A 26,600-nucleotide genomic window follows, 5' to 3' on the forward strand; every position below is an offset into this window, starting at 1 on the left:
TGGTAGTGTGGTTAGCTTCAGCTCTGAAACCCCCTTTAAATATTGCTGCCCTAGCAAACCCAAATCATAGGCAAGCCAGAAGGGCGGGGAGATGGGGACTGGGGAAAATAGGATGTACTTATATTGGTTGGGTGCCTCTATTAATTGGTTTGAGTGTTCCAGGGCCCTTATCTGTGTACTCAGGTACTATTTTTGTTGTTTTTGCAAGGTTGAGGGGAATGATGTGTCGTGATTAGGATGCTTGAAAGCAGTTTGAGGAGGAATTTCAGTTGCTGGCAATGTTTGCATCACATCTGATGTCACGCTATCTGTAGACATCTGTGTCCAGTCATGTTTAATTACCCACCAATGTGATTCTCTTAACTGATATTTAGTATATTTGGTGAGAAGTTACAGATCAGTCTCCTCAAAATGAACATTTTATTTCCCGTTACTACTAATTGCCTCCTGCTTATCTATAAAAATGTATCTAAATAAATTGGATGATCCGAGTAGGACACAGTTGGTGATGTGCTGGTGTTTGTGGGAAGGAGTTAGTCATCTTTGACGTTTATATATAGACTGGCTCCGGCACTAAAAGAAGCAAGCTTCGCAAGCCCAGGGCAGTGTTTGCATTTGGTTATTTTGGAAGGAGATGGGCACAGAGGTTTGCTGTGATGTGAAGGAAGTTGCACAGTCAGGCTTTGAGATGCAGTCCTCAGCAGCTGCGCCTTGGTGTCTCGGAGCTGCTCACTCGTCCATTGCAGGCGTCTGTTTGCAAGTCACCTTCTACCTTGGAATTCACCATAGGCCACCAGCAGTTCACCTTGTTCCAGTATGAATGCTTCTGCAAGGTGTGTTTCTGCTCGAGACAATTATTCTAGGTCTTTTAAGTTCTCACAGCCCTATTTACCTCAGAGACATCGTCTAGGGAGGGCCACTAGATCCCACAAAAACTTGCCTTGGGTGGTCAGATTGTGGGTTTGCAAATTGATGCAGCCACTATGGAAAACACTATGGGGCCTCCTCAGAAAATTAAAAATAGAACTCCTTATGAGCCAGCAATTCCACTTCTGGATATTTATGCAAAGAAATCCAAAACACTAATTTGAATAGACAGATACACCTCTATGTTCATTGCAGCATTATTTACAATAGCTAGGATATGGAAGCAACCTAAGTGCCAGTTGATAGACAGTTGGATGAAGAAGAGGTGGTACATATATACAATGGAATATTACTCAGCCATAAAAAAAAAATGAAATCTTACCATTTGTGGCAACATGGATGGGCCTAGAGGTTATTATGTTCAGTGACATAAATCCGAGAAAGACAAATACCATATGATTTCACTTAACTGGAATTTAAAGAGCAAAATAAATGAATAAACAAAATAGAAACAGACTCATAGATATAGAGGTCAGACTCATGGTTGACAGAGAGGATGAGGGGTAGTGGGACCTGGGTGAAAAAGGTAAAGGGATTAACAAGTACAAATTGGTAGTTACAAAATAGGATCCTATTTTCTAAACAGCTACTAGTATGTATTTTTTTCTCCAGCTCATTAGATATGTGTGTGTGCATATCACATACTTTTTATTGTTGTTGTTGTTAAACTGAAAGTAAGTTTGAGACATCATGATAGTTCACCTTAAAATTAAAGGTCCAGGTCATTTGTTTGACGGAATATCCCTGGATTTGAATTTATCTTACTGTTTCATTATGATTAGGTTGAAATGACATATTTTGGCAGAAAGACTACGTAGGTAGTATGTTCTTCTTAGGACATCGTCAGTCTGTGATTGGCAATGTTAGACAGGTCGCCTGGTCAAGGCAGTGTCTTCCAGAGTTTTCTCTTGCCAGGGCCACGTTCCCCTTGTAATTAGCTCTCCATTGATGATTTGTACGTGAATAAGTTATTGCAATGGTGGCTGCTCTTAGAGCTACTAGTATGTGTCTTTAGGTCCACAAAGGGCTAACATAAGAATTACCTGTACTTCAGGAGAACACCCAATCTTAGTTTCTTGGGCATTTTGTTATCAGAACCAATAATAGGCAGAAATGTGGATGTAAAGAGGCCAAGAATATTGTTTATGTGAAATCTGGGGGGCAGAACCTGTGTGTGTGTGTGTGTGTGTGTGTGTGTGTCTGTCTCTCTGTCTCTGAGGTCGTGGGAGGGGACCCTATTCCTAGTCTCCTCATGTGCTGTGCGCCTGTGCCTGGATTGGAGGGGTTGGAGTTGGGGAGAGAGGCCAGTCCTGGGCTTAGTGGCCTAACGAATGTCGAGCTCTTGTGGCTGCTTGCTTGGAGGTGTCGCATTCAGTGGGCCTTTGAGGATGAAAGCTAGTACACCTGTCTACATCTGACTATGTAATTAAGAATCTGCAGGGGGGGGGTTGTTTTCTCCTTGAATTATGCTCAGATTTGCTTCTGATAAAGCTTCTCTTTTCCAGTGGGTGAGTTTGTGAGTGACGTTCTGCTGGTTCCAGAGAAGTGCCAGTTTTTCCACAAGGAGCGGATGGATGTGTGCGAGAACCACCAGCACTGGCACACTCTGGTCAAAGAGGTAAAGGGCGGATGGCAAAGCCACCCTGGTTTCAAATCAATTTCCTTTATTTTCCTTTCCTCCCTTCAAAGTTAGCAATGACTTGCACCTTCTAAAATAAAAATATTGGGGAGCAGAATTGGTATTTTTACAGGGGAGTTCGGTGCTAACAATCCAGACCCTAAAGTTAAGGATATTAAAAACGATGTGAAGCAAGGATGCGCTCAGCAGGGCTCCCGAGAAGGTCTTCTGAACCCTAAGGCCTGAGGATGGAAATGGCCAATTATGGAAGGGCTGTGTCTGCTCACACGCTGACAGGATTGGATGGCACTTCCTCCTTCTAGCGGAGAAACCCCTTTCGTGGCTTGTCTCTGTAGTTAAGTTGGTTCTCCCGTCGCTTGTCTTCCTCTGGTCAGATTCTGAAGGCGTGCCCTCCCTCCCCAGGGACGAGTGTAAATTCACGCGGACGACCTCGATCTGCTTGGCAATTACCAGAAAAAACTCCCTTTCCTTCTTTTTTTCCAACTTTGGGCTTTCATTGTTTATGGTCCAGATGTTTCCCTAGTACAAGTGAAGAAAATGTGTCATAATACCGTCACACTTTTTGACAGAAAATCTCTTGGCCATGAGAGGCAGCATTACAGAGCGATCTGGTAGGGTTCCTTTAGGCTAAAGCTCGGGTCAGGTGTGTTCTGACGTCGGCCTGCGGGTCTCTTTCAGGCCTGTCTGACCCAGGGGATGACCTTGTACAGCTACGGCATGCTGCTGCCCTGCGGGGTCGACCAGTTCCACGGCACCGAGTACGTGTGCTGCCCTCAGACCAAGGCCATGGAGTTGGCTGTGTCAAAAGAAGAGGAGGACGAGGAGGACGAGGACGGAGAGGAAGAGGAGGAGGAAGACTATGATGTTTATAAAAGGTGAACTCTTGTCCTGAGTCTGGGATTTGTTTTGCCGGGGGCTGGGAGCTGCTGGGTGAAGAGGGTGTTGCCTTGGTCCTGCTGAGCTGAGCCAGCCTGCATTTCATGGCAGCTGGAGCCGGTCACGGGAGTGCTGGAGGCTGGGCCGCCCTGCTTTCCACGGGTCCACGTGGTCCCTGTTCACCGGCTCTTCCCTTTTGCTGGCAGAGCCAGGCCGAGGGCTTCACGGCCTAGTTCAGGGCACGCTGAGCTTACTTCCTGTCTCTGTTTGTGTTTCAGAACAGGGAGCAGACTCATTGTTGTGCTGTGCGTAGGAACTGGCATTAACCTTCCTCTTCTGCTGTGACCCTTAGTGAATTTCCTACCGAAGCAGATTTGGAAGACTTCACCGAGGCAGCTGCGGATGAGGATGGCGAGGACGAGGACGAGGAGGAGGAGGAAGTGGTGGAAGACCGAGACTACTACTATGACACCTTTAAAGGGGACGACTACAACGAAGAGACCCCGACGGCGCCCAGCAGCGACGGGGCCATCTCAGCAAAGGAAATGACTCACGACGTTAAAGGTAACGCCATGTGAGCAGAGGCAGTACCATCCATACGGGAATTGCTTACTTAGAATTGTGTGCTGCATTCACCACCGGTGAGTTACAGGAGAGGCGGGCTTCTGTGCGCGGAAGGAGGCCAGCTCCTCAGGGTGCTGGTGGTGCCAGCTTCTTGGCGGCTGGGCCGCGGCAGGGCCTGCCATGGACACACCCAGGGAGAGTGCAGACTGAATCAGAGAACTGTTCTCTGCGTGGCAAGGACTTAACCGGAGAATAAGAGACAACCTGGTCTCTCCTGAGGGGCACCCCCTCCCCCATACTGCTAAAGCCCTGACCCTGTGGAGTGGAAATCACTCCCTTAGTTCTTCTCTTTCTGAGTGGGTTCCAGTGGGTCGGCCACCCTGTTTGCCATTGGAAAGCCGTTTGCAACTGGGAGGGTGGAATTGAATGAGCTGCTGGGAAGGGATTGGGACCAGCAGTGTTTTCATCTTCCCAGTTTTAAAAAAAAGGTGGTGATGGTTCTAGAGCCATTCCCACACAACCTCCTGGATCTGAAACCAGTGAAGATCTGAAGAATTATTTAGGACCCACCTAAGGGAAATGATTTAATGAGCCTAGAAATTGATTCACCTGGGAGACCATACAAGTGTGCACGCGTCCTTTTTAGATGCTTGAGTAGTGCTTCCACTGTCTCCACGCACAGAGCCCGTCCACCTGCGTTCCCTGCAGGCTGTGACCCATCACGATAGGCAAACCAGGCAAATACCTCCACCGATCAGCTCAGCAGGGTGGGCTCACGGAGCTACGATGTAGGGAATTCCTCTCTGCCAACCTGTGCATCTAGCCTGAAGACAGCACAGAACACTTTCAGTTCCACAATGTATTGCCTTCGAGTGGAAACGACTGGCTTGAGCTGGTGAGCCAGTTAGCCAGGCGCTGAGGGTCTGTCCAGCCCTAGCCTCCTGATGTTGAGTGTCCCCGGGCCTTCCTCGCCCGGCCCGGCCCTGCGCTCTGTAGGTTGTGACGCGTCTGCAGCTGCCACCTATGTCCCGCTGACATCTGACCATTTTCACACAGCTGTCTGCTCCCAGGAGGCGATGACGGGGCCCTGCCGGGCCGTGATGCCCCGTTGGTACTTCGACCTCTCCAAGGGAAAGTGCGTGCGCTTTATATATGGCGGCTGCGGAGGCAACAGGAACAATTTTGAGTCTGAGGATTATTGTATGGCTGTGTGTAAAGCGATGAGTAAGTCCGCCACGCTGGCTCTGTGCAGCAGGCTGTCCTGTCCGGCGTTTTGTCTTTCCCGGCCGTCCACGTGACTGCATCTGTTAGTGCTCCCTGCCCTCAGGTGTTCGCTGTTGGTCGTGTTTCCCTCATCTTGTGCTTTCTAGATCTGAGCTTGCTTTCCTGTGGGCAGCTGTAAGCTCAGTTCTCCGTGTCCTGTGCTCACCGTGGGTGCTGGTGGTGGTGGTGGTGATGGTGGTGGTGGTGATGATGGTGTGTTCCCTCCCTGGCACTGCGGGAGTGCCCAGGCCTTGCTCTTTCTCAGCCCTCTGTTACCCCGGGCGCTGTGTGTTGGCTCGGAAGACAGCCTTGCCCTGGTTGTCTCTAGTTGAAAGGCACCAAAGGGGAAGCAGGGCAGCCAGGAGTTCCGCATATGATCGCTCCAGGCTTTGCCTCTCATCCTTGACTTTGAACTACCCTGTCACCAACCCTGTGATGCCTGCTCTCTGAAGCAGTGACGATGGGGATGCTTGGGAGTCCAGAAAATTGAGCCGCCTCGCTTTATGTCTCTAGGGAGAGAGCTTTGCAGCCAGGAGGTGGTACCTGTTTCTCTGTATTCAGCAGCCCTGGGTCGTGCAGAGATTTGGGGGGAGAGAAGGAACTTTAGTTTATGTGTTCTTAACTCCCAAGGAAACTCCGTGGCTCAGTTGGGTTGGGTTTACTAAGGTAGGAAAAGTTTTCGTTTTCTCCATGGTTGCCCCTTTTCCTGTTTTAAGACCCCCTTTCTCTTACTTTGAGGTGCTAACCCTGTGTTTGGAAAATCCTCAGGCCAAGTTCCTAATCTGGGTTTCGTTAGAATGATGATTCCTGGTATTTGGCTGTAGCTTCTGATGGTTGTCATTCAGATGCCTTCATGGTCCCTTTTCCCCCCCACCCCCCTCACCAAAAGATGTCTGAAATCTTAATATAATATGGTATGCTTTTAGCACTTCCACTCCAGCTGCTGCTCTGTGGAAAGGCTGTTTTTATTTCATACACTTGAAAAGGTGAAAAAAATATGAATCCTTAGGGAACTTTGGCAGAAAGATTTTTATTCAAGAAAGATGTAGAGATAGAAATGGATATTTTCAGCTCTGTGGAACTACTTCAAATAAGAGGCAACAAAAACATTGCTTTGGGTTGAAGCCTGAGGAATCGGGGTTTGGATGAGATTTTACTGAATATGCAGATGGTGATCTTTTCCCAAAGGATCAGAGAGATAGTGCCTTAAGACACGATGGAATTTTGGCAGCTCTTCAGAGCGTTAACAAAGTCTGCCAAATGGTGGTTTCTGGTTACGTATGTAAGGGAGACTTGCCAAGGGGATGCACGTGTTCATGGGCTTTTGGGGCCCTGGCTGGAGTGCTTGGGTGGCCCAGAAACATCGCTGTTCCCATGGTCAAGGTTGTGTCCCTCCTCGAAGGGGATTGAGATGGGCCAGTGAGCTGGTGGTTTTCACACGGACAGAGGGCGTGGTGCTGGGTGGGAGATTTGTGTCTGCAGAACCAAACCTCTAGGCCCGCTGCCCCCTTTCCCTTTAGTTTCCAGAGGGTGGAGGCAGCTTACGTTTGGTATTACCTTCATCCAGCCCAGTCATGTGAACAAAGCTCTTCTCTAACACACAGACCTTTAAGCTGCAGGCCTGCGCCCCTGGTGGCGATGTGCTCGGTGGCACGGACGGACTTCAGTGCTTTGAAATTCTCCCAGCTGAACTTTTGCGTATCCTGGGGACTGTGGTCTGTGAAGCCATATATTAGTTAACTTAGTTCATTTGAAAATTGGCTGTTGTAGCTTTTAGGTTTAGTAACTAAAATGAGGGAAATAGAAGATGCGCTGATGGAAGACTGGAGCGGCTGATGCATTTGTAGTTACATTGGTCACTTATACCTTTGTTTTCAAGTTCTGCTGAACGTACGCAGTTCTGGAAGTCAAGTGGATTTGTTTGAATTAAAGGTTGTTGAATTGGGCTTTTACTCCCCGCTTGGCTCTAACATGATGTCATGATGCAGCAGGTTGTGCAGCAGGTTGCGTGTTGGTCCTGTGTCAGTCCTCCCTGGCCGGGAATGTGTCGGGAATTGGGCGAGGAAGTTGCCATGAGTATTCCTGAGAGGCTGGCTGGGGAACCTGTCCTCCCAGTCCTTCCCTTAGGAGAGAAAGCTCCCTGGTGCAGCATTGCCTCGCGGGGCCAGTAGGAAGCTGCTGGACTGGCAGAGAGGGGTGGTTATGCTAACGGGTCTGCCTCGGGGTGGTGGCCTGTTGGGGCCAATGGATGTCTTGGGTGTCTTCACACTGGGCAATCCTTGTTGAATAGCAGCTCTGTCCTGTCACATACAGCAACTTAGCTTTACCTGTCATCTCTGCTATTGGGGGTTCAATGCTATTGAATACTGAGACACTAGATGGGCTTTCCCAGTATGCAAAGAACATTGAGTTGAGTTAGTTCCCCATAGTAGGTTCTCACCTAAAATAGCAAGAAGAAAGGAGCCCTGAGCCCTCAAGTTCCCTTCAAAATAGAGAGTATGGAAGTACTCGGCCGGTCTGACTTCAGCCCTCGTCTCTGGTCAGATGCCATCGGTGACAGCAGTAAGGCAGTTACTTTTTAGGGTTTAAGATTTCAAGAACTGAGGGGTAATTAGAAGAAGCGATTTCCTTTGCTGCCTCTGAAGTCCTCAGTGAATGCCTGGCTGGCACAGTAGTTGCCAGGGTACCTGGACTGGCCTGGTGGGTGAATCTCGGATCAGGCAGGTAGACCAGTGCAGCCTAACCACTGGCAGACAGGAGCACCCCATCCTTGGAGGTAGGAGCTTGGCAGACAGGAGCCCCCCATCCTTGGAGCGCAGTACCAGTCAGACGAGCCCGCTCTGCGCTCCTGAGCTCAGTGTCCTCCCGGAGCGCAGTGCTGTCCGGTTCAGCAGGGGCCTCGCCCCCAAAGAGACCGCCCTCTGTCATTCCGTTCCAGTTCCCCCAACTCCTCTGCCGACCAGCGATGTGGACGTGTATTTCGAGACCTCTGCGGATGATAACGAGCACGCCCGCTTCCAGAAGGCTAAGGAGCAGCTAGAAATTCGGCACCGCAACCGGATGGACAGGGTAAACTGCAGCCTCCCGTATCCGCATGGCGTCGGGCATTGGGGACATGGTTCTCATAGTTGAAGAAAAGGGACACCATCTCCCTAGACTGTCACGCTAACATGTCGCCTAGGAGAGGTGAGGTGTGCAAGTATCAGGGGACCTCAGTGTGACAAGGCCTCCCCCCTCCCCCAGCTCCACGGCAGCATAATTCCCTCGGCGCACTGCGTTTCACACTCGGTGGCGAGCACTTACGCTATTATGTTCTTATTAGTATTAGTATTATTTTTTTGTCATTAACTTGCTTAAAAAATGTATTTTAAAGAAGGGAACTTCATGCCATGGTTGTAAAGAGCTAGTGTCATTTGCTGTTAGAGAAAGGTAAGTGTGAAAATGTATTACATGAGAGCAAGACACTAGCTAGTGTTGCCTGTTGAAGGTTCTGAGTCTTGGGATGTTTTCTTTTCCCTGGAAGGGTTGTGTTAGAGCAACATGCGCCCCATAGTGGGCTTTCTCCCAGACTCGCTCAAGGATTGAGAGAAAATCAGAGGGAGTCCTTGCTAGGTCTCAGTGACCACCTGAAATCCCACACATCACCTGAGCTGGGCTTACACTTTGGGAGAAATGGTCGTTATTCTGTATTATCCACATCAGTTCTGAGAAAGGGGTATTAACCACCTCCTGCTCTCTCTTTTTGGTGAGGAGACTAAGGCATAGAGACTTTTTTAAAAATATATTTTTATTGATTTCAGAGAGGAAGGGAGAGGGAGAAAGAAATAGAAACATCAACGATGAGAGAGAATCGCTGACCAGCTGCCTCCTGCATGCCCCCTACTGGGGATCGAGCCTGCAACCCGGGCATGTGCCCTTGACTGCAATCGAACCCGGGACCCTTCAGTCCACAGGCCAATGCTCTGTGCACTGAGCCAAACCAGCTAGGGCGACACAGAGACTTTTAAATAACGTGCCCAAGGAGATAGAACAAAGAGGTGTGGGATTGAGACTCCAGTGGGGGACAGTGAGGCAGAGCCTCGGAGGCAGTGCTCTGGGAACAAGCTAAACGGCCCTGAGCTCATGAGGGATCACATGTGCGATTTCCTTCTGCACAGTTTCCTGTGTGAGATGCGGGGGATTGTTCTAGAGACTACTCCCTGGTTAGAGAACTCTGCCTTTCGTTCTAGGTAAAGAAGGAATGGGAAGAGGCCGAGCTTCAAGCGAAGAACCTCCCTAAAGCAGAGAGGCAGACGCTGATCCAGGTGAGACGTGCCTTCCAGGGCGGGGCTCCCAGCCTGGCCCTCAGATGCGGTCAGCACCAACTCCCCGGAAGTGAGGGCTTCACAGCTCCGTTCAGTCGGGAGCTTATGTTACCAGGAAGTTCTAACCTCCCAGCTGGTGTTCTCTAGAATAGCTCGCCTGTGGCAGAAGGAAAACAAACCCCCAGCCAGAGCGCACCTCATTCACGCCAGGAAGCAACCTTATCCGCTGCGTTTGTTCATTCTGCTCTCCTGGCTCAAGTCCTCGGTCATCTTCCTTCTTGGGCTGCGACTTGCCTTTCAGCAGCACTGAATTCTTGCTTTTACAGACTTGTTGAAAAGTCGAAAGGCAGAGAAGAAATAACTCTGTGAGAATGTCACCTTAGAATCACAGCAGCAACTGCCTCCTCCTTGCGGAGAAGAGAGTGTTGATAGGAATAGGGATACAGGTGTGGGTCTCGTGACACTTAGACATTTTAAATCCGTTGGTGTTTGTTTAGCAGAAATCCCTCTTCACGATGACCCTTCCTCAGACAGAGCACCTAGAAACTCCAGTCGTGTTCGTTTCTGCACAGCCAATGCATTCGTGCAGGGACGTGAACCCCGCAGCCTTAGCCAGGCCTTCAGATGTGGCCGGGACTTACAGCTCACTGCTTGCCCCTCGGGACTGCAGTGGGAATGACTCAGAGGAACCCGCCATGCACTGGGACGTGCTTCGCAGCACGTCTCCTGTTAGGCTGCGGTTTGGGGATGAGGAAGTGGGCGCCTGGCCACCGTGTGGGAAGTCAGCGTTTCTTGCCTTGCAGTGCACGTGCAGAGGCCAGCGGTGCCCGGGAGGTCTGAGGAGCCCTGGCACTCGCTTTACCACACTGTCACTAGGCAAGGAAGGATTGTTCTAACAGAGCAGACGAAGTGCAGCAGCTCCTCGGATCACGCCTTTTCATTAACATCGTTTCATGATGTTTCTGAGATGCTGTAGCAACTTAAGCCTCGTTTTATTTATTTATTTATTTATTTGTTTGTTTTAAAACATATTTTTATTGATTTCAGAGAGGAAAGGAGAGGGAGAGCGAGAAACATCAATGATGGGAAAGAATTGTTGATTGGCTGCCTCCTGCACGCCCCACCATGGGGATCGAGCCCGCAACCCAGGCACGTGCCCTGACTGGGAATCGAACTGTGACCTCCTGGTTCATAGGTCGACGCTCAACCACTCAACCACACCGGCGGGGCTTAACCCTTGTTTATATCAGTTAGCCCAGCCATGGGCAAACTACGGCCCGCGGGCCGGATTCGGCCCATTTGAAATGAATAAAACTAAAAAAAAAAAAAAAAAGACCGTACCCTTTTATGTAATAATGTTTACTTTGAATTTATATTAGTTCACACAAACACTCCATCCATGCTTTTGTTCCGGCCCTCCGGTCCAGTTTAAGAACCCATTGTGGCCCTCGCGTCAAAAAGTTTGCCCACCTCTGAGTTAGCCTATGGTAAAATTGGTCGAGTTATATGTCGTTTTGCTTAAAGTCAGAGAAGCTGGTGCTGACAAGTGAGGACTTCGTGTATACAGTGCTTAGATCTGAACCTGCTCCACTCTGTGGACCCGCTGCAGCTCACACACGCCCTGGGCAGGGAGAAGCCAGTGCTGGGCTCTGTAGGTGTTTGCCTAGACTTCTCTGCCTGCCATGACTTACATGTTGTCTGCTTTCTGGGCGTAGCACTTCCAGGCGATGGTGAAAGCTTTAGAGAAAGAAGCCGCCAGCGAGAAGCAGCAGCTGGTGGAAACCCACCTGGCCCGGGTGGAAGCTATGCTGAACGACCGCCGCCGCATGGCGCTGGAGAACTACCTGGCTGCCTTGCAGGCCGACCCGCCGCGGGTGAGTTGCGGGCAGCAGGTCACTGGTGAAGCGTGCCCCAGTGTGGCCTGCCCCCAATAGTGTTTATGTGGAACCATCGTGACATGGGTCCATAAAATGATGTGTTTATGACAGGCTCTGGCAAAGCTGGAAGTGAGGAAAGAAGAGGAGGGAGGGAAGGGAATTACGTCGCAGTATCTGCTTACATTGGCTTAGCATTGCACTGCCTGCGTGTGCACCTGTGGCACCGGGTGTGACCCAGAGAAAGCACAGCCTCAGCACTTGGTTGGTAGTTATCCGGTTACCAAGTTGTTAACAGCCTCACTTTGAAAGAATAAAAACACCTTCCACAGACAAAGGCTTTGAACCAGTTCTACTTTTTTTTTTTTTAAATATATTTCTTTATTGATTTCAGAGAGAAAGGGAGAAGGGGAGAGAGAGAGAAACATCAACGATGAGAATCATTGATTGGCTGCCTCCAGCAGGTCCCCTACTGGGGATTGAGCCCAAAACCCAGGCATGTGCCCTTGGCCAGATTCGAACCTGGGACCCTTCAGTCCGCAGGCTGACACTCTATCCACTGAGCCAAACCAGCTAGGGCGAACCAGTTCTACTTTAAATGAAATTGTGAACAAAGGGGTAAAGTAGTTTATATAGAAACCCTTTTGTGCTGACAGTCTCAGACTTTTTTAAAGAATATATTTTTATTGATTTCAAAGAGAAAGGGAGAGGGAGAGAGAGAGACATCGATGATGAGAATCATTGATCGGCTGCCTCCTGCAGGCCCCATACTGGGGATCGAGCCCGAAACCCAGGCATGTGCCCTGACTGGGAATCAAACCACAACTTCCTGGTTCATGGTGCTCTATCCACTGAGACACACAGGCCGGACAGTGTCAGGCTTTTTTATCCCTTAACTCTGTCTACCCTGTCTTGCTGTGGGGGGTGGACAGTATTGGAAAGGAGGATATTTGTATCCTTCTAAGGAAGCAAGTACAGTCATTTCTGGGTGACACAGAGACTGCCTGTTTTGTAATGAAGGTGTCAGAGGCTGAGCCCGTGAAAAAGTACCCATTGGAGGAGGACAGTGGGCTAGAAATTATGGAAAACACTTGTTTGTGAAGGCTTATACAACTTGGGAACCTCGATTTGGGTACTTAGAAAGGTGGCTCCTTGTTACTAAAAGCTAAAAGCGTTTGAAAGGAGAACTTTCATTCTTGTGCCTCACTGAGCTTTACATTCTTAAGGGAATTTTTAAAGCCTTTTTTTTCTGTCTATTTTCAATGCCCTCATCTCTGGATATCGAAACAACTGTCTGTCTTGCAGCCTCATCGCATTCTCCAGGCCTTGCGGAGGTATGTCCGCGCTGAGAACAAAGATCGCCTGCACACCATCCGTCACTACCAGCATGTGTTGGCTGTGGACCCAGAAAAGGCGGCCCAGATGAAATCCCAGGTACACCAGGCGGAGTCCAGGTTGCTCTGGGAGAGTTTCTAGTGGGGGGGCTGCTGTGACTGACGGTCGGTCAGCACTGATGCTTGATATCAGTCCTTTGAAAGTGTCTCTCATTTCCAGAGACATTAGGTACAAGAGTTGGTTTAGGAATAGTTTATTGATTTTTAGAGAGAGGAAGGGAGAGGGGAAGAGAGAGGAACATCAATGTGAGAATGCAACATTGATCACCTGCCTCCTGCACACCCCCTACTGAGCTTCAAGCCTGCAACCCAGGCATGTGCCCAGACCGGGAATCAAACTGGCAATATTAAGTACAGTTTCTGAAAGTTTAGTAATGGGTGATTATATTGTAAGTCAGTATCTAACAGTTTATTTTTATTTAGGGTATCACTGGAATGAATATTGGAAATCATTTTCTAGGCTGCGATATCAAGCAGATCATAAAGATTGGTATCTTTTGTACATTACATTTTTGTTTAGACAGACACTTTTAGATTCCTGGGATTTTTCTCACGCTGGGTCTAGCTTTTTTTTAAAGTCATCTATAGCCCTAGCCGGTTTGGCTTAGTGGATAGAGCATCTGCGGACTGAAGGGTCCCGGGTTCGATTCCGGTCAAGGGCACATGCCTAGGTTGTGGGCTCTGTCCCCAGTGGTGGGCATGGAGGAGGCAGCCGATCAATGATTCCCTCTCATCATTGATGTTTCTATCTCTCTCTTCCTCTCCCTTCCTCTCTGAAATCAATAAAAATATATTAAAATAAAGTCATCTATAAAAGTTTATTTCTGGACCCTTTCTAAATTTGATATTGTCCATATATTCAGTTGAGTTTTACTCTGGTATTCATAGAAAATGAACTTGCCTGTAAGACTGCTAGCTCCCTTTTGATCACAGTCTAATAGTTCAGCCCATTAGTGGTTTTGTTTTGTGTTGAGTCTTTTGTTTCTTCTTTAGCCTGTTAGTTTCTAGAGGGCCCTATAATGACATGACTGATCTTACCTTATTTCCTCCCATATTATAAACCTAGTGCTGTGCTATTGTGGGTATTACAAGTGTGGGCACTTGTCCATCATCCCAGGAACTCCCCTCCCAGCCTCCGTGCTTGTGTGTTATGAATGGAAGGTAATCTGCCCACAGGCCTAGCAGTGCTGCGGCGAGGGCACTGCTCCTTCGTTGAGCAGATGTTTGTGTGCTTCCTGTCCACCTGCCAGACTCTGCCCTCACATCTGACGCCACAGAGTCCAGTCCCTGTGTGCCCTTGAGCAGCTCCCAGTGCGCACAGGATTAATTACATTAATTGTAAAGATGAAGAGTAATTGTCCTCAAACATAGCTGCACTTCAGCAGTTGCGTGTTTGGGCTAATGAAGGAACTCAGGCTCCTAAAGAGGGAAGAATGAAAGGGACCAGGTCTGGGACCAGAAGGGACCCCTGCTATGGCCCTGGGGCAGTGCTTTAAGCTGGATGCAGTAGCAGGAAGGAGAAAGGCAAGAACCTCCTAGAGTGGCTTCCAGGAAGCTCAGGGGGAGCAACGCATGCATCTTGACTGGGGTAGGTTTTGTAGGTCGGCTTGATTTGTATTTTTAAGTGATCATTTTTAAAATTTTTGTGTGTGGAAGAACTAGACTATTGTGTAGGATCTTACAGAGAACATGGCCTGTTCTGTGTGGTGAGATCTGATCAGTATATTAAATCAATACTTAGGGGAAGACTCACCTGCCAGCAGGACTAAAGTGCCCCACCAAGTCACACAGGAAGCAGAGCCCTCCTCAGAACACCACGGGGAAACCCAGCTCTGCTGTGTGATGTTTACTGTCTGCTCTGAGCCCCGCTGAATCCCATTAGCCTTTCGTCTGTTCCCTATTCTGTTCCCTGAACTCCAGAGAGCCCTGAATGCATTCAGCCGTTTTCACGTGCGGATATGGTTTGGGTGTGTGACGTGCCTTTGCCCCTCGTGTGCAGCTCCAAGGTCCAGCACAGACACCGGTGTGCAGCCTTCCCCTCACAGTGCAGTTCTGTCCTCATGGGTGGGGGCCTTCCTCCCTCAGATGGCTCCTCAGTTCATGTGAAGAAGTGGAACGATGCCAGCACATGCTCAGACGGGGGTGGGCCACGTTTTCCTTTCTAGGCATTTTCTCTCTGAGGCATTCCCTCTTTTCTTTCCTGTCAGTCTACTTGATTGAAAGAATGGCAGATATAAAATTAAATTGCTCCATCCTGGCTTCTAATGGTCAGAGAGATATCCGTCTACAATAAAAGCATCTTGCCAGTTAACTCTTCCAGCCCACCCACCCCCATTTTGACCCTTCATGTTAATGGATTGTAGCCCACATAATGAATCCATGGGTTTAGCTCGCCCTCTGTAGGAAGAGCTTGGTAACTGCAAGTGTAGCCAGGCAGGAGTAACCTCAAATAGCTTGTGTGAGCTGCAGCGTGTCTCGCTGTGTCACTGGGGTGGCAGTTACCCCAAATCACCTTTCTTTCCCACCAGAAGCTTTAAAAGTAAGTGACCAGTTGTAATGGCAACCTTGGAAATTTGCATTCAGAAAGGGTAGTGAGCCATGGAAGACGGACGGGTGGTAGATAAATCTTATTTGACGCCCTTAAAATCAGGTTTGTATATACCTTAGCGTAAGTTTTTGAAAGAATAGCTAATTTAGTTAAATAGGAATAAACTGGTTATCACCATGAAAATCATTTTAAGCAGTTACTTCACAAAGCAGTGTCTGTGGCTGGTTTCTTCTCCCCCCAAATCTACTTTCTAGCCAGTGGTTTCCTTCTCTTTTTTATCCCATCTAATCTGCCCAGTGGTAGAAATTGGCCAACTCTTTCCTGGTTCACTCAGAAAAACCTTACTGAGTACCTGGCATTGTGCAAACTAGGGTTCTTTGTAACTCATTCAGCACAGTAAGTTATATGAAAGGCAAGTCAGCAGCTGGCTAGTGAGGATTCCTAATTTTCTTTAACTTGAAGGACTCTGGTCAGTTCTCAGATCGCTGAGGGGTATTGCACGGTCTGCACAGTGCTTCACTTCAGTGGTCAGTACGTGCATGGGGATTAGTGCATTCCCTCTGCCAGCTGCTCTGCTGGGCGCTGTGGAGGACTGGCCTTGCAGCTGGCCTTGCGGAGTGTGTGTGGCTGTCCCTGCGGGAGTGTGTGTGGCTAGTCCTCCCTGGCTGTGTTGCTGACAGGTCTCTCACGTACTATCCTTCCAGGTGATGACACATCTCCACGTGATCGAAGAAAGGAGGAACCAGAGCCTCTCTCTGCTCTACAAAGTGCCCTATGTAGCCCAGGAAATCCAAGAGGAAATTGGTGGGTGCTGACTGTGTTGTATCAGAGTCAGGTGGGGTCTTGTGAAGGCTTGCGAGTGATGGCCGAGAGAGATTAGAGAACTAGGCCGCAGGAAGCCATGAGGCTGGGTGTTAGCACCCCAGGGGTTCAGAAGTCTGGAATTCACGTGTCCAGGTCAAGGACTGGCTGTGAGCCACTGAGCCTTGAGTTTCATTGACCTTCACTCTGTTACCGGAAGAAAACTCTAGGGTGTAAAATTGCAAGGGCCTGGGGGAGTCTCCTGTTACCTTTTCCCCCTTGTGCTGATGTATTTCAAGGCACCTATTTTACACACGTTCTCACTTCCTCTCCCTCTTGGTCTCTACCTTCTCTGTTCATTCAGTGAATATTTATTATCTGCCCTGTGTCACAGTGTAAGCCGTGCACAGCAGACAGCATCTCCTAGAGCTCAGTTAGCGTAGGAGAGACAGACAGGAAAACAAGTTTCAGCAGGTGGTGTGAGCTGTGGAGGCGGGTAAACTCGGGTAGTGGTGGTGAGTGGCTGGGTGGTCAGGGAGGCTGTCTCAGGGCCAGTAACCCGAGACCCCAGGGCAGAGAACATCCCTATCACAGGCAGCACTCCAGCAGGGGCCTGGCGTGTAAATCAAGCGGCAGGCACATTGGAGTAGATCAGGGAGAAGCGAAGCCAAAGAAGTAGGCAGAGGCCAATTTGTTAAGAGATTTTAGCAAAATCTAGGGGTTTGGATTTTAGTTCAGGATAATAGAAAACCATTAGAGGCTTTTAAACGAGTAAGTGACTAGATCTGGATTATGCTTTTAAAAGAACATGAATTTTTAAAAAAATTACTTAGATGCTGTGTGGAGAGCCGATTAAAATTGGAGCCCACCGGGAAGCGGTTGTAAAAGTCCGGGCGAGAGCTGGTGGTTGTGTGCACTCGGGTGGTCATGGAGGAGAGAGAGTTGTGGGTGGTCTCAGGATATGGTTCAGAAGGAGGTGGACAGGCCGTGCAGTGGGTCGGATCGAGGTTGAGGGGAAGAAAAGCATCAAGGATGATGCTCAGGTCTTCATTGCGAGCAGTGAGTGGGTGGCGGTGCCAGAGTTTACTGAGGCAGAGCGGTGTCTACACTCGTTTTATATGGAAGTTGCTCTTGGACGTGGAGTGGGCGTGTCACGTAGGCCCGTAGCCTCATGAGCCAGGGCTCAGGCGTTAGTTAAGGTACAGATTTGGGAGCCACGCTGGGTGCGTGGTGTTTAAGACTGTGCCTTAGATGAAATTAGTAGAGAAGACGGGTGCCCAGGATGGAGCCTGGGCCCCCCGTGCTGGGGTTCTGCAGCACCACAGAATCAGAAGGCGTGTCAGGCCGTTGGTGACAGTTGTCAGCTGGCGAGCTGCTCCTCGAGGCAGGTCTCTCGAGCTGTGATCACATGAACTCGTCCTGTTCGAACTCTGGTCCTATGGAACCTAGAGCCTTCTGAAAACCTGACTCCCTGCCGTGTCTGTCTTTGTCAGATGAGCTGCTTCAAGAACAGCGTGCAGACATGGACCAGTTCACGTCCTCCATCTCAGAGACCCCTGTGGACGTCCGGGTGAGCTCTGAAGAAAGTGATGAGATCCCACCATTCCGCCCCTTCCATCCCTTCCCGTCCTTACCTGAGAATGAAGGTGTGTATGATTGACAGTGCAACTTCTTGGCGGTGGGGGTAGGGTGGGGTGGGGGTGGGTGGAGGTGGGGGCAAGAAGGGAGAAGACTACAGTTAGAAAATTGAAGTCAGATTTTTGGACCTGGATTGTATTGGTGAGGCTGTGTTCCTAGTGAAAGTCGGGCAGGGCAAGGGAGACTTGAGTCATTGAGCACCTACTATGTGCGGGCACCGTAGTGGGAGCTTTCAGATAGCTGGTTTCATTATCACCATGAGGTTAGTCCTATTTCTGACAGTTTATAGATGGTTTGCTTAAAGACTACAGTTTTTCCTGGGCCTATCAGCTACCTCCAGTATGTGTAAAACTTATTACATGTGGAAGTCATTTTACCGTGGACACAGCACTTTGATGTTAAATTATGTCCTTTTCATAGCAGTCTTGAGAGTCAGATAATGGAGAGGCTATAGAGATGACACAACTTACTGTGCTATTGGGTGTGGATAGGAAGCTGTGTCCCTGTCCTTCCGGCCAGGCATGCCAACTGCTACCCCTTGCTGGATCTTGCATTCCAAGGGGACCTCTGGGTCTGCACCAGCAACACCAAGTGCAGAGGGAGAGCAGGCCCTGGACCAGGGTGTGGAATCAGTCTCTGGATTTGTCTGCTACTCTTGCTGATGGTGTGGTTATAAGAATAGAGGCCATAGCTATAGAGTCCTTATCGAATGCCAGCTTCACTAAGCATCGTTCCCGGGTGCTCTCAGTTAAGCCTCAGAGCTTCCCCATTGGGGTTCCAAGGTTCAGAGGTTGTCTGCCCAGGGTCCTGTAGCTTGTAGGTGGAGAGTGAGGATTTGAGCCCACCTGATTCGGTGCCACAGGCCTCGGACCTGGTACAGTAGTGCTGGCGGAGGCCTGGGGAGGCCCCAGAGGGGGGAGGGGCCTCCAGCTTAGCCTCCAGACCTTAATCGTTTTCTGAACTAGTTACCTCGGAGCTGCCAACTCAGTTGACCTTCCAGTAACAGCAGAATCTGAGAAAGGAGCTGATTAAGGAGGCACCACTGCCCCTCCCCAAACCTGCCCTCCCAACCCCAGGCTCCGTGGCAAGCATGGCGGCCATGCCTACACAGCTCCTTGGGGTGGGAGCATCAGGGCGTATTTGAAGTAAGACCTTGTCTCCTTTTCAGAAAACTGCAATCTACCAACTTCTGATTTTGTTATTTTTCTAAGAAAAAGAATTTTGTGGGCTGAGCTAAATAATTTTGGAATCTCACAGATTTTTCCCCAGAAGACCCAAGACAGACCTCCTTTCTCTCTCACCTTCCAGCCCTCACTGCTGTTTGGTCTGTGGGACTTTCAGGCCGGGTTTTAAGGAAGAGGAGTTTTGGTTCACACTGTAGAGGAATTCTAAAGTAGGAAATTTGAAAGCCATTTTCCTTCTTAATCTCCTTTTGTGCTATTTTGTTTTTATTGTTTTCCTTTCTGCTAGACACCCAGCCGGAGTTGTACCACCCAATGAAAAAAGGTTGGTTTGTCAGAGATGTTCCCTTTAAGACCTTCATCCCTGTCACTTCCCCAGTGTGTCCGAATCTCATGTTCTGTTTCATAACATCACCGACTGTTTCCACCTCCTTCCTCCACTGTGGCTGTGCGTGGGGCCACAGCAGTCCTGTCTCCAGCATCCAGCCCAGTGGCAGTGACCTTGGTCACCAGGTGGCCATCCCAAGTTTGCCCTCTGGGTGCCCAGAGAACAGAGTAACCAGAGGTGTTTCCTAAGTCCTTTAATCCGGGAGACTTTGACCATATGAAAGCAAATAGGCTTAATCTCCGTCAGGTAGAGAGTCTTTTTTTTTTAATCTTTTTCTCTGCTGCTCCCACTTATGTCTTTTCCCTCTTTGCCTGTCCTTGCCCTTCGTGCCCACCTGTCCACTGCAGTTGTCTCATGTCCCCTGGTTGTTGCATTAAGCAGAGCATTCTAGAAGCCGATGGGTGCAGCAGGTGGAGACTCTGCGGTGAGTCTCGTGTCAGGAAGAGGTAACATACGGGCACTGTAGGTGGGATTTTTAGCTGTTTCCTAGATGAGGCAGTCGGAGAAGCCTTAGAGTTACAGAACTTGCTCAAAGTAATGAGTTTAAGAGGCAGAGAAACCAGAATTTGAACCCAGCTCCTCTGTCTTCAAAGCCTCTGCTGTTTCTGTTGCATAAAATGCAATGTTGGCTGCTGAATGTCCCAGGTTGCTGGGTCGCCCAGTGTCTGCAGTCACCGGGAGCCATTCTGAGGGTTTGTGTTCTCAGTGTATGTCTGCGAGCCCACGGTGGGCTTTGCAGACAGGCTGTGGCGGGCCAGGTGTTGCTCCCGGGCCAGCATGGGGTGGTGGGGGTGCCCCAGCTTATCTCAGAAGTACGACTCCAGCCTTCTAATGTGAATGCTTCACTATGACCTACCTCTTCGTCGCTGTGGTTACATTGCTCTGAACAGCACACCCTAGATGTTTACAGGTCACGCCTAAGATGTTCACAGATCAAGATACTTTTTTTAGGAGGTTAGCTGGCTTTCACCCTCGAACCCCAACTGTTACTAGTTGGGATAATTGAAACATGTTTCACCAAATCAAAATGGTTTTGGTTAGTATTTAAGAAACACGTGGGTTATATCACCAAAAAAGTATTGAAACTGTGGACTAGTAGCGGATCCAGTGCCACGTTAGTTCCCGAATAGGATCCTGCCCCCTGACCTTCCCAGTTTTAAGGAGGAGATGTGAGAGATGGTGGAAGGTCAGTCACAGTGGCTCAGGCTTGGCAGGCGCATGCTTGCTGAGGGGGCACCATTCCTCTCCCTCAAATAGTGGAGGTGCCGTTTCATTGGCATTTTGAGACAACAAACGCCAGCCCTGGCTTAACTTCCCCTAGAATCCAGCTGTGAAATTAATTCTTTAAAATGAAAGCCCTAGAGAAAACTGGCATCATTGTTGGCTGTGCGCTCACGAGGGGCTGCGTCAGCGTCCTGCGGGGTCAGCAGTAGCTGTTACCCATTGCTCCGTGGCGAGAGCAGGTCTGGTGTGAGCTGGAACGCTCCCCGGTGGCTGGCCGGCTTTGCAGATGCTCTTGTTGGAATGTTCCTCGCTGGCAGGTGGCCGCTTTGAATGCCGAGCATCCTGTCAGGTCGCTCTGTTTATAAGAGGTTCAAATCAGACGTCTGTAAGAACTGGGTAGGTTTTTATTAATGAGCAAGTGTTAGGGTAGCTGGGAATCACATGCTTTGGAGCTAAAAATAAAAAAGAGAGGCTTGCTCCTCGCTTCCTCTTGCTGGGACTGCGCTGGCTTGTCTCTGGTGCGGCCGTTTGGAGTGCCACGCACAAGTGACGTCGGCTCAGGCCATGTCTGACCTTGACAAGAGGAGTGGTGCTATTGTTGCTTCCTTTATAGAAAGGTGCCTTCCGCCCTGACGTCAGGATTCCGCCTTTTTATGGAACACTTCCTTCCTGTCCATGCTCTCATGACCATCAGGGATGTGATCATCTGTGATCTAGGTCCAGAGAGGGGACAGCCTGGTGGGAAACAGGAGAAAATCCATGATTACAGATGGTGCTGGAGGTGCTATAACCTGGGGGTGTCTCCCAAGAGCAGCTGTAGCTTGAAGGACAAAGGGAAGGGGTTAAGGTCAAGGAGGTTCTTTCAAGCAGAAAGAATTGCCTGTGGGGTAAAAGATGCCGGAGGTCTGACAGTTGTTCGTGGGAAGGGAGCCCCAGCTGTTGGAGGAGGAGGGGTCAGTAGTGTCACCTGGGGCGTCCCGTGGGTTCCATGCTGGAAGGCCGTGGCTCTAGCTTCGTGCTCTTACAATAAGCACTGTCTTCTGAAGGCTTGTGCTCCATCTCTCCCATCTGGTCCAGTCAGCGCGCTCCTCTCCATTACTCCATCAGCCTCTGGAAACCGCCCGCTCCATCCATCCTGCCAGCACAGCGCTTCCTCCGCACGGGAGCCGAGGAGCGCCTTGCACTGCTGGGAGGCACTCGGGGGCGCTGGCCCAGGAGGGCTCCCCCAGCAGGACATTGCTACTGCTGTGAGGGGCACAGATGCCCTGGGAAATGCAGCTGCGCTCTCTCCACACAGGCTCTGGCTTGGGCGAGCAGGACGGAGGGCTGATAGGCGCCGAGGAGAAGGTGATCAACAGCAAGAACAAAGTGGATGAAAACATGGTGAGCCATTTCTCTCTCTTGCCCTGCCCTGTTTTCATGTGGAGAGTAATGTGCATGCGTGGCCTTGTTTCGGGTGCCCTCCAGGTGGCCCGCGTGTTCCTTTTCCGCACGGTGGCAGGCGGGTGGGCCCCCGCTGCTCCCACTGTTCCCGTGTTTAGCCTCTGGCTGTAACAGGGATGAAGAATTACTTCTCAGCAGTAGCCCCTTCCTTGCTGTGCAGTGGGAAAATATATTTGTAACTAAAGAGACGAGTAGAATGTCAGAGGCCGTTTTCCAGTGAGGAGAGACTCATAGTGTGAACGTGGAGGAGACTGGCTTCGGCGCGGTGCTGCATTAGGTTCACATCTCCCGTTAACCATTCTAGCATTTTCTCTCTCTCCTATTTCTGGATTATTCTTAACTGAGTTTGATGTTTCAACTGGGCTTCCTGGTAATCTGTCCTGAAATACCTCTCACAACAGTTCCCTAAGGGGAGATGCAGGTAGAGGCCCTGGAAGGACCCTCTGCTTTACATGACCCTGCACCCACATGCTTCTTCCAGGGGTTCGTGTGGGTGTAGGCCAGTGGTCGGCAAACTGCGGCTCGCGAGCCACGTGCGGCTCTTTGGCCCCTTGAGTGTGGCTCTTCCACAAAATACCAACTTCTGCGCATGGGCCACGAAGTTTCAATCACACTGTATGTGCGCACCCGCACGTGGTATTTTGTGGAAGAGCCACACTCAAGGGGCCAAAGAGCCGCATGTGGCTCATAAGCCGCGGTTTGCCGACCACTGGTAGGTGAATGAGGCAGAACTCGTGGGTGTGGTGTCCACCGGTATCTGCTTCCCTCCACCACACGTAATAGCGTTACATTTACACTAGATTCCACCCCAGTTACTGACGTTTCCATGTGTTGCAGGTCATTGATGAGACTCTGGATGTGAAGGAGATGATCTTCAATTCTGAGAGAGTTGGAGGCCTTGAGGAAGAGCCGGTATGTGTTTAGCCCCAGAACCTAATGGGGGGTTAATCTTCATGGAGATAGAAAATGGGAGTCCTCCCAGGTGGGTGGTACCTGGAAAGCTGGGCCCTGGAGCTGCTCGGGCTTCGGGACAGGACTGGAGGGCACGGCCCTGACTGAGGGCATCTCGGTGCCTGCCTTCCACGCCGTGCAAGTGGTCATGGGCTTTCCTGCACGTCTGCCTTGTCCCGTAGGAATCTGTGGGGCCGCTGCGGGAGGACTTCAGTCTGAGCAGCAGTGCCCTCATCGGCCTGCTGGTCATTGCGGTGGCCATTGCTACGGTCATAGTCATCAGCCTGGTGATGCTGAGGAAGAGGCAGTACGGCACCATCAGCCATGGGATCGTGGAGGTGAGTGGCTGGGCTTCTCCCGCTGGCCCCGAGTTGGGGGCTTGCCCTCTGCTGGCGGGGCTTGCTGGCATTCAGATGTCTGTTGTTGGGCGCTGCCCGTCAGCTAGATCGCTCACTGGATCATTAGCTCATGTTTTGAAAGTCAGCCCCAACTGAATTATGTTGATTCTGTGACAAAGGGCTGTTACCGACATTTAACATTAATTTGGCTTTGACTGTGAATGTGAGGAAATCCTAAGAGCATTTTATGTTGCAGAGGGTGGACCTGTCTCTCCGATTCTTAGTGTTTCCTTTTTTTAGGCATGTTGGGTATCTGAGCATGGAGGACTGTAATATTCTTCTTTGTTCTTGACTTGTTTTATAAAGAACAAGTCAGGTCTGTGGCAGATCACGCAACAGTGGTAATCATGAGTGGTTCAGTCTTAAAACTATAACCAGGACTAATACTATTCTTTTTTAATATGTTTTTTAATTCATTTCAGAGGGAGGAATGGAGAGGGAGAGAGAAACATCAATGATGAGAGAGAATCACTGATCGGCTGCCTCCTGCATACCCCCCACTGAAGAGCAAGTCCACAACCCAGGCATGTGCCCTGACCAGGAATCGAACTGTGACTTCCTGGTTCATAGGTCAACGCTCAACCACTGAGCCGTGCCAGCCGAGCTATTCTTATTTTTTAATGGGAAAGAAAGGCAACAAGAAATGTAGAAAGCAGAGCAGATTGTTTCTCTCCATCCTGATGGGTAGTTAGAACTCACCACTCGGTGGAAATGCTAGGGTCTCTCGATTCTGGAAAGTGAGTGCAATAAAGAACGTAGCGCGTTTGGAAAATTAGCTCCAGACATGTCTCAGTTACTGGGTAGCACAGGGCCTGGTGTTAGAGCTTCTGAGCTGGGAAGACTCGGCAGAGCATCGGCCTCAGCCCTGTTTTATAGGGATGTTCCCCTCGGCTGTCCCAGGTGGCAGGGAGCAGAACTGAGACTCGCTCTTGGCTGTGGAGCTAGGAAATTCAGCTCACTGTTCTCCAACTTGGACTAGGCTTTTAGGGCTCCAGCGTGCAGAAGCATTGCCTCTTGTCCTGTGTCCTCACTCATTTTGTTCACCCACTGGGCTGGTGGTGATCCCAGGTTTTCTGAGCCCTGTGCTGTCTCCTGGGTGCCCTGCTGTGACCCACATTCTCTGTTCCTGCAGGTCGACCCCATGCTCACCCCTGAGGAGCGCCACCTGAACAAGATGCAGAACCACGGTTATGAAAACCCGACCTACAAGTATCTTGAGCAGATGCAGGTCTAAGGGGGAGAAGGCGCATGTCCCCCCCACTGGAGTGGGGGTGCAGGTGGGCCAGGAGGTCCGTGTGTTGGATCGACTGCTGACCGACAGTTACTTCCAGAGGAGCTCATCTTACATTCAGACCTCTTGGATCACTAAGACTATAAAGTACTACTGTAGGATCACAATTTCCATTCTTTTAAATGGGTGAAAATGTTAATATAACTATATGATATATAAACCTTAAAGAAGTGAGAAAATGGTCTATTGCAGATACCTGACTGATGTAGCTTTCTTTTTTAAATTAACCAGGCATCCCCTTCTGTTGTGTTGTCTCACGTGCTCTCCATCGATGTGGGGGTGCTGGTTTGCAGTGACACTGTCCGTGCAGGGCGATGTCCCGGTTGCGTTAATAAGTCACCGAGGCTCATCCACTGTCCTGGTTCTTAGTTTTTAAAAGGCAGTATTTCCTTTTCCAATGAGCTTCAGGAAGTCGCTGAGAAACTAAGTGGGTAGGGAACTGTGAGACCATTGAAGCACATCTGATCCCTCTCCAAGTCATTGTAAAGGACCAGTTTCCTGGGATCTAGCGTTCCCGCTGCTGGTTCCTCAGTGTCACCAAGGAGTTAAAGCATTTGCGTCCCAGCATCTTTGAGCGGAGCCCGTGTACACAGAATGGGCGCCCACACTCCTCTCCTTCGAAATCCAGTTCTTCCACGGATAGTAGCCTGTAGTGTGTATATGACCTCACCGTCCACCGTTCACCCACCGTAGCTTTTTACACCCCACTCCCTCCACGTAATGTCCGATGTGCTGTCTTTACCTCCGTGGGCATTTCCCTCTGAAGGCACTGACCCGCCTCCCGCTGTCCCCTGACTGCCTGCCCTCCCCCCGCACCCGCCTGGTGTTCACTCAGAAGATGACCATCACGGGGCAGTGCCCGGAGACACGGGGCTGGCTTTGCGTAGCAGGGGGCCGGGCGATGCCTGGCACATGCAGCGCGGCGAGGCTTCGTTCCTTCCACGCCTCTGTCATGCTTGTGTAGTTGATGTTGATGTCACCGCTTCCTCTTTTTTTTTATTCTGAAGGTTCTGGTAACCTGTGGTGTATTTTTTTCTATTTCCCTGTGACTGTTTTTCCCCCTCCCTTCCCCTTATCCATGTCTCTCCCCACTATGCACAGGTAAACTTCACCTACAAACTCCTTAATCTGATCTGTGGAGAATGTACAGAGTTTAAACACATCAATAAATACTCTAACTTCCACCAGGACTCCTTGTGTGATTGGCCTGGCGTCACTCTGTGATGGTTTTGACCCTCTTGCCTCCGGGACGGTGGGACTCGCCCTCCCTGCAGGTGACAGCCGCTGACGGGCGCGAATTACTCTACTCAGCACACGCGGCGGACTCTTGAGTTTGAATTCTATCAAAATAACACCCGGCCAGCGTGGTTCAGTAGTTGAGCATCGACCTATGAACCAGGAGGTCACGGTTCAATTCCTGGTCAGGGCACATGCCAGGGTTGAGAGCTGATGTGAGACAATGAATAGGGCTTGTGGCTAAATTTTCAGAGAGATGTTTGTGGGGCGTGCAGGAGGCAGCCAACCAGTGATTCTCTCTCATCATTGATGTGGCTCTTCTCCTTCTCCTTTCCTCTCTAAAATCAATAAAAATACATTTAAAAAAAAAAAATAACAGGGAAAGTGGTTTCAACCTAGTGGCATGTGTCTTTTATGAATCTCAGAGAAATAATTTTGTTATTTCTTCAATGCTTTCCTCCATTATAACTTAAGTATGTTCTAAAATTCTAATTGGTTAGACCCGAACCTCCCTGATTGCTTCTTTTTCTTTAGCTTTATTCTAGAATCTGAACAATTGCTTTGCTTTTGTCTTCCAGTGTTTCTAGTGAATGTTGTCATCCTATTTTAAAATTTCTTAAGAACCGGTTTGGCTCAGTGGATAGAGCGTCGGCCTGTGGA

General features: G+C 49.7%; 1 protein-coding gene across 4 annotated transcripts in view; it reads left to right on the plus strand.

The window, feature by feature from the left end:
- APLP2 (amyloid beta precursor like protein 2) overlaps positions 1-25,888 on the plus strand; it is a 57,708-nt gene extending 31,820 nt beyond the window's left edge. Inside the window, exons 4-18 of one of the 4 annotated variants that reach the window (XM_070399773.1) lie at positions 2,433-2,545; positions 3,245-3,441; positions 3,795-4,006; positions 5,063-5,230; positions 8,208-8,338; positions 9,499-9,573; positions 11,289-11,447; positions 12,753-12,881; positions 16,094-16,193; positions 17,684-17,836; positions 19,299-19,334; positions 21,919-22,004; positions 22,902-22,976; positions 23,198-23,353; positions 24,546-25,888. In XM_070399773.1, coding sequence (XP_070255874.1) covers positions 2,433-2,545; positions 3,245-3,441; positions 3,795-4,006; positions 5,063-5,230; positions 8,208-8,338; positions 9,499-9,573; positions 11,289-11,447; positions 12,753-12,881; positions 16,094-16,193; positions 17,684-17,836; positions 19,299-19,334; positions 21,919-22,004; positions 22,902-22,976; positions 23,198-23,353; positions 24,546-24,647 — 1,892 coding nt within the window. In that variant the 3' untranslated portion in view covers positions 24,648-25,888. The remainder of the gene's footprint in view (positions 1-2,432; positions 2,546-3,244; positions 3,442-3,794; positions 4,007-5,062; positions 5,231-8,207; positions 8,339-9,498; positions 9,574-11,288; positions 11,448-12,752; positions 12,882-16,093; positions 16,194-17,683; positions 17,837-19,298; positions 19,335-21,918; positions 22,005-22,901; positions 22,977-23,197; positions 23,354-24,545) is intronic. The other 3 variants (XM_070399774.1, XM_070399775.1, XM_070399776.1) reach the window with 3 other exon arrangements.
- The last annotated feature ends 712 nt before the right edge of the window (positions 25,889-26,600 follow it).

Source organism: Myotis yumanensis, unplaced genomic scaffold (assembly GCF_028538775.1).
Source record: "Myotis yumanensis isolate MYYU_CA2020_CCGP unplaced genomic scaffold, mMyoYum1.0.hap1 SCAF_19, whole genome shotgun sequence".
Lineage (NCBI taxonomy): Eukaryota > Metazoa > Chordata > Mammalia > Chiroptera > Vespertilionidae > Myotis > Myotis yumanensis.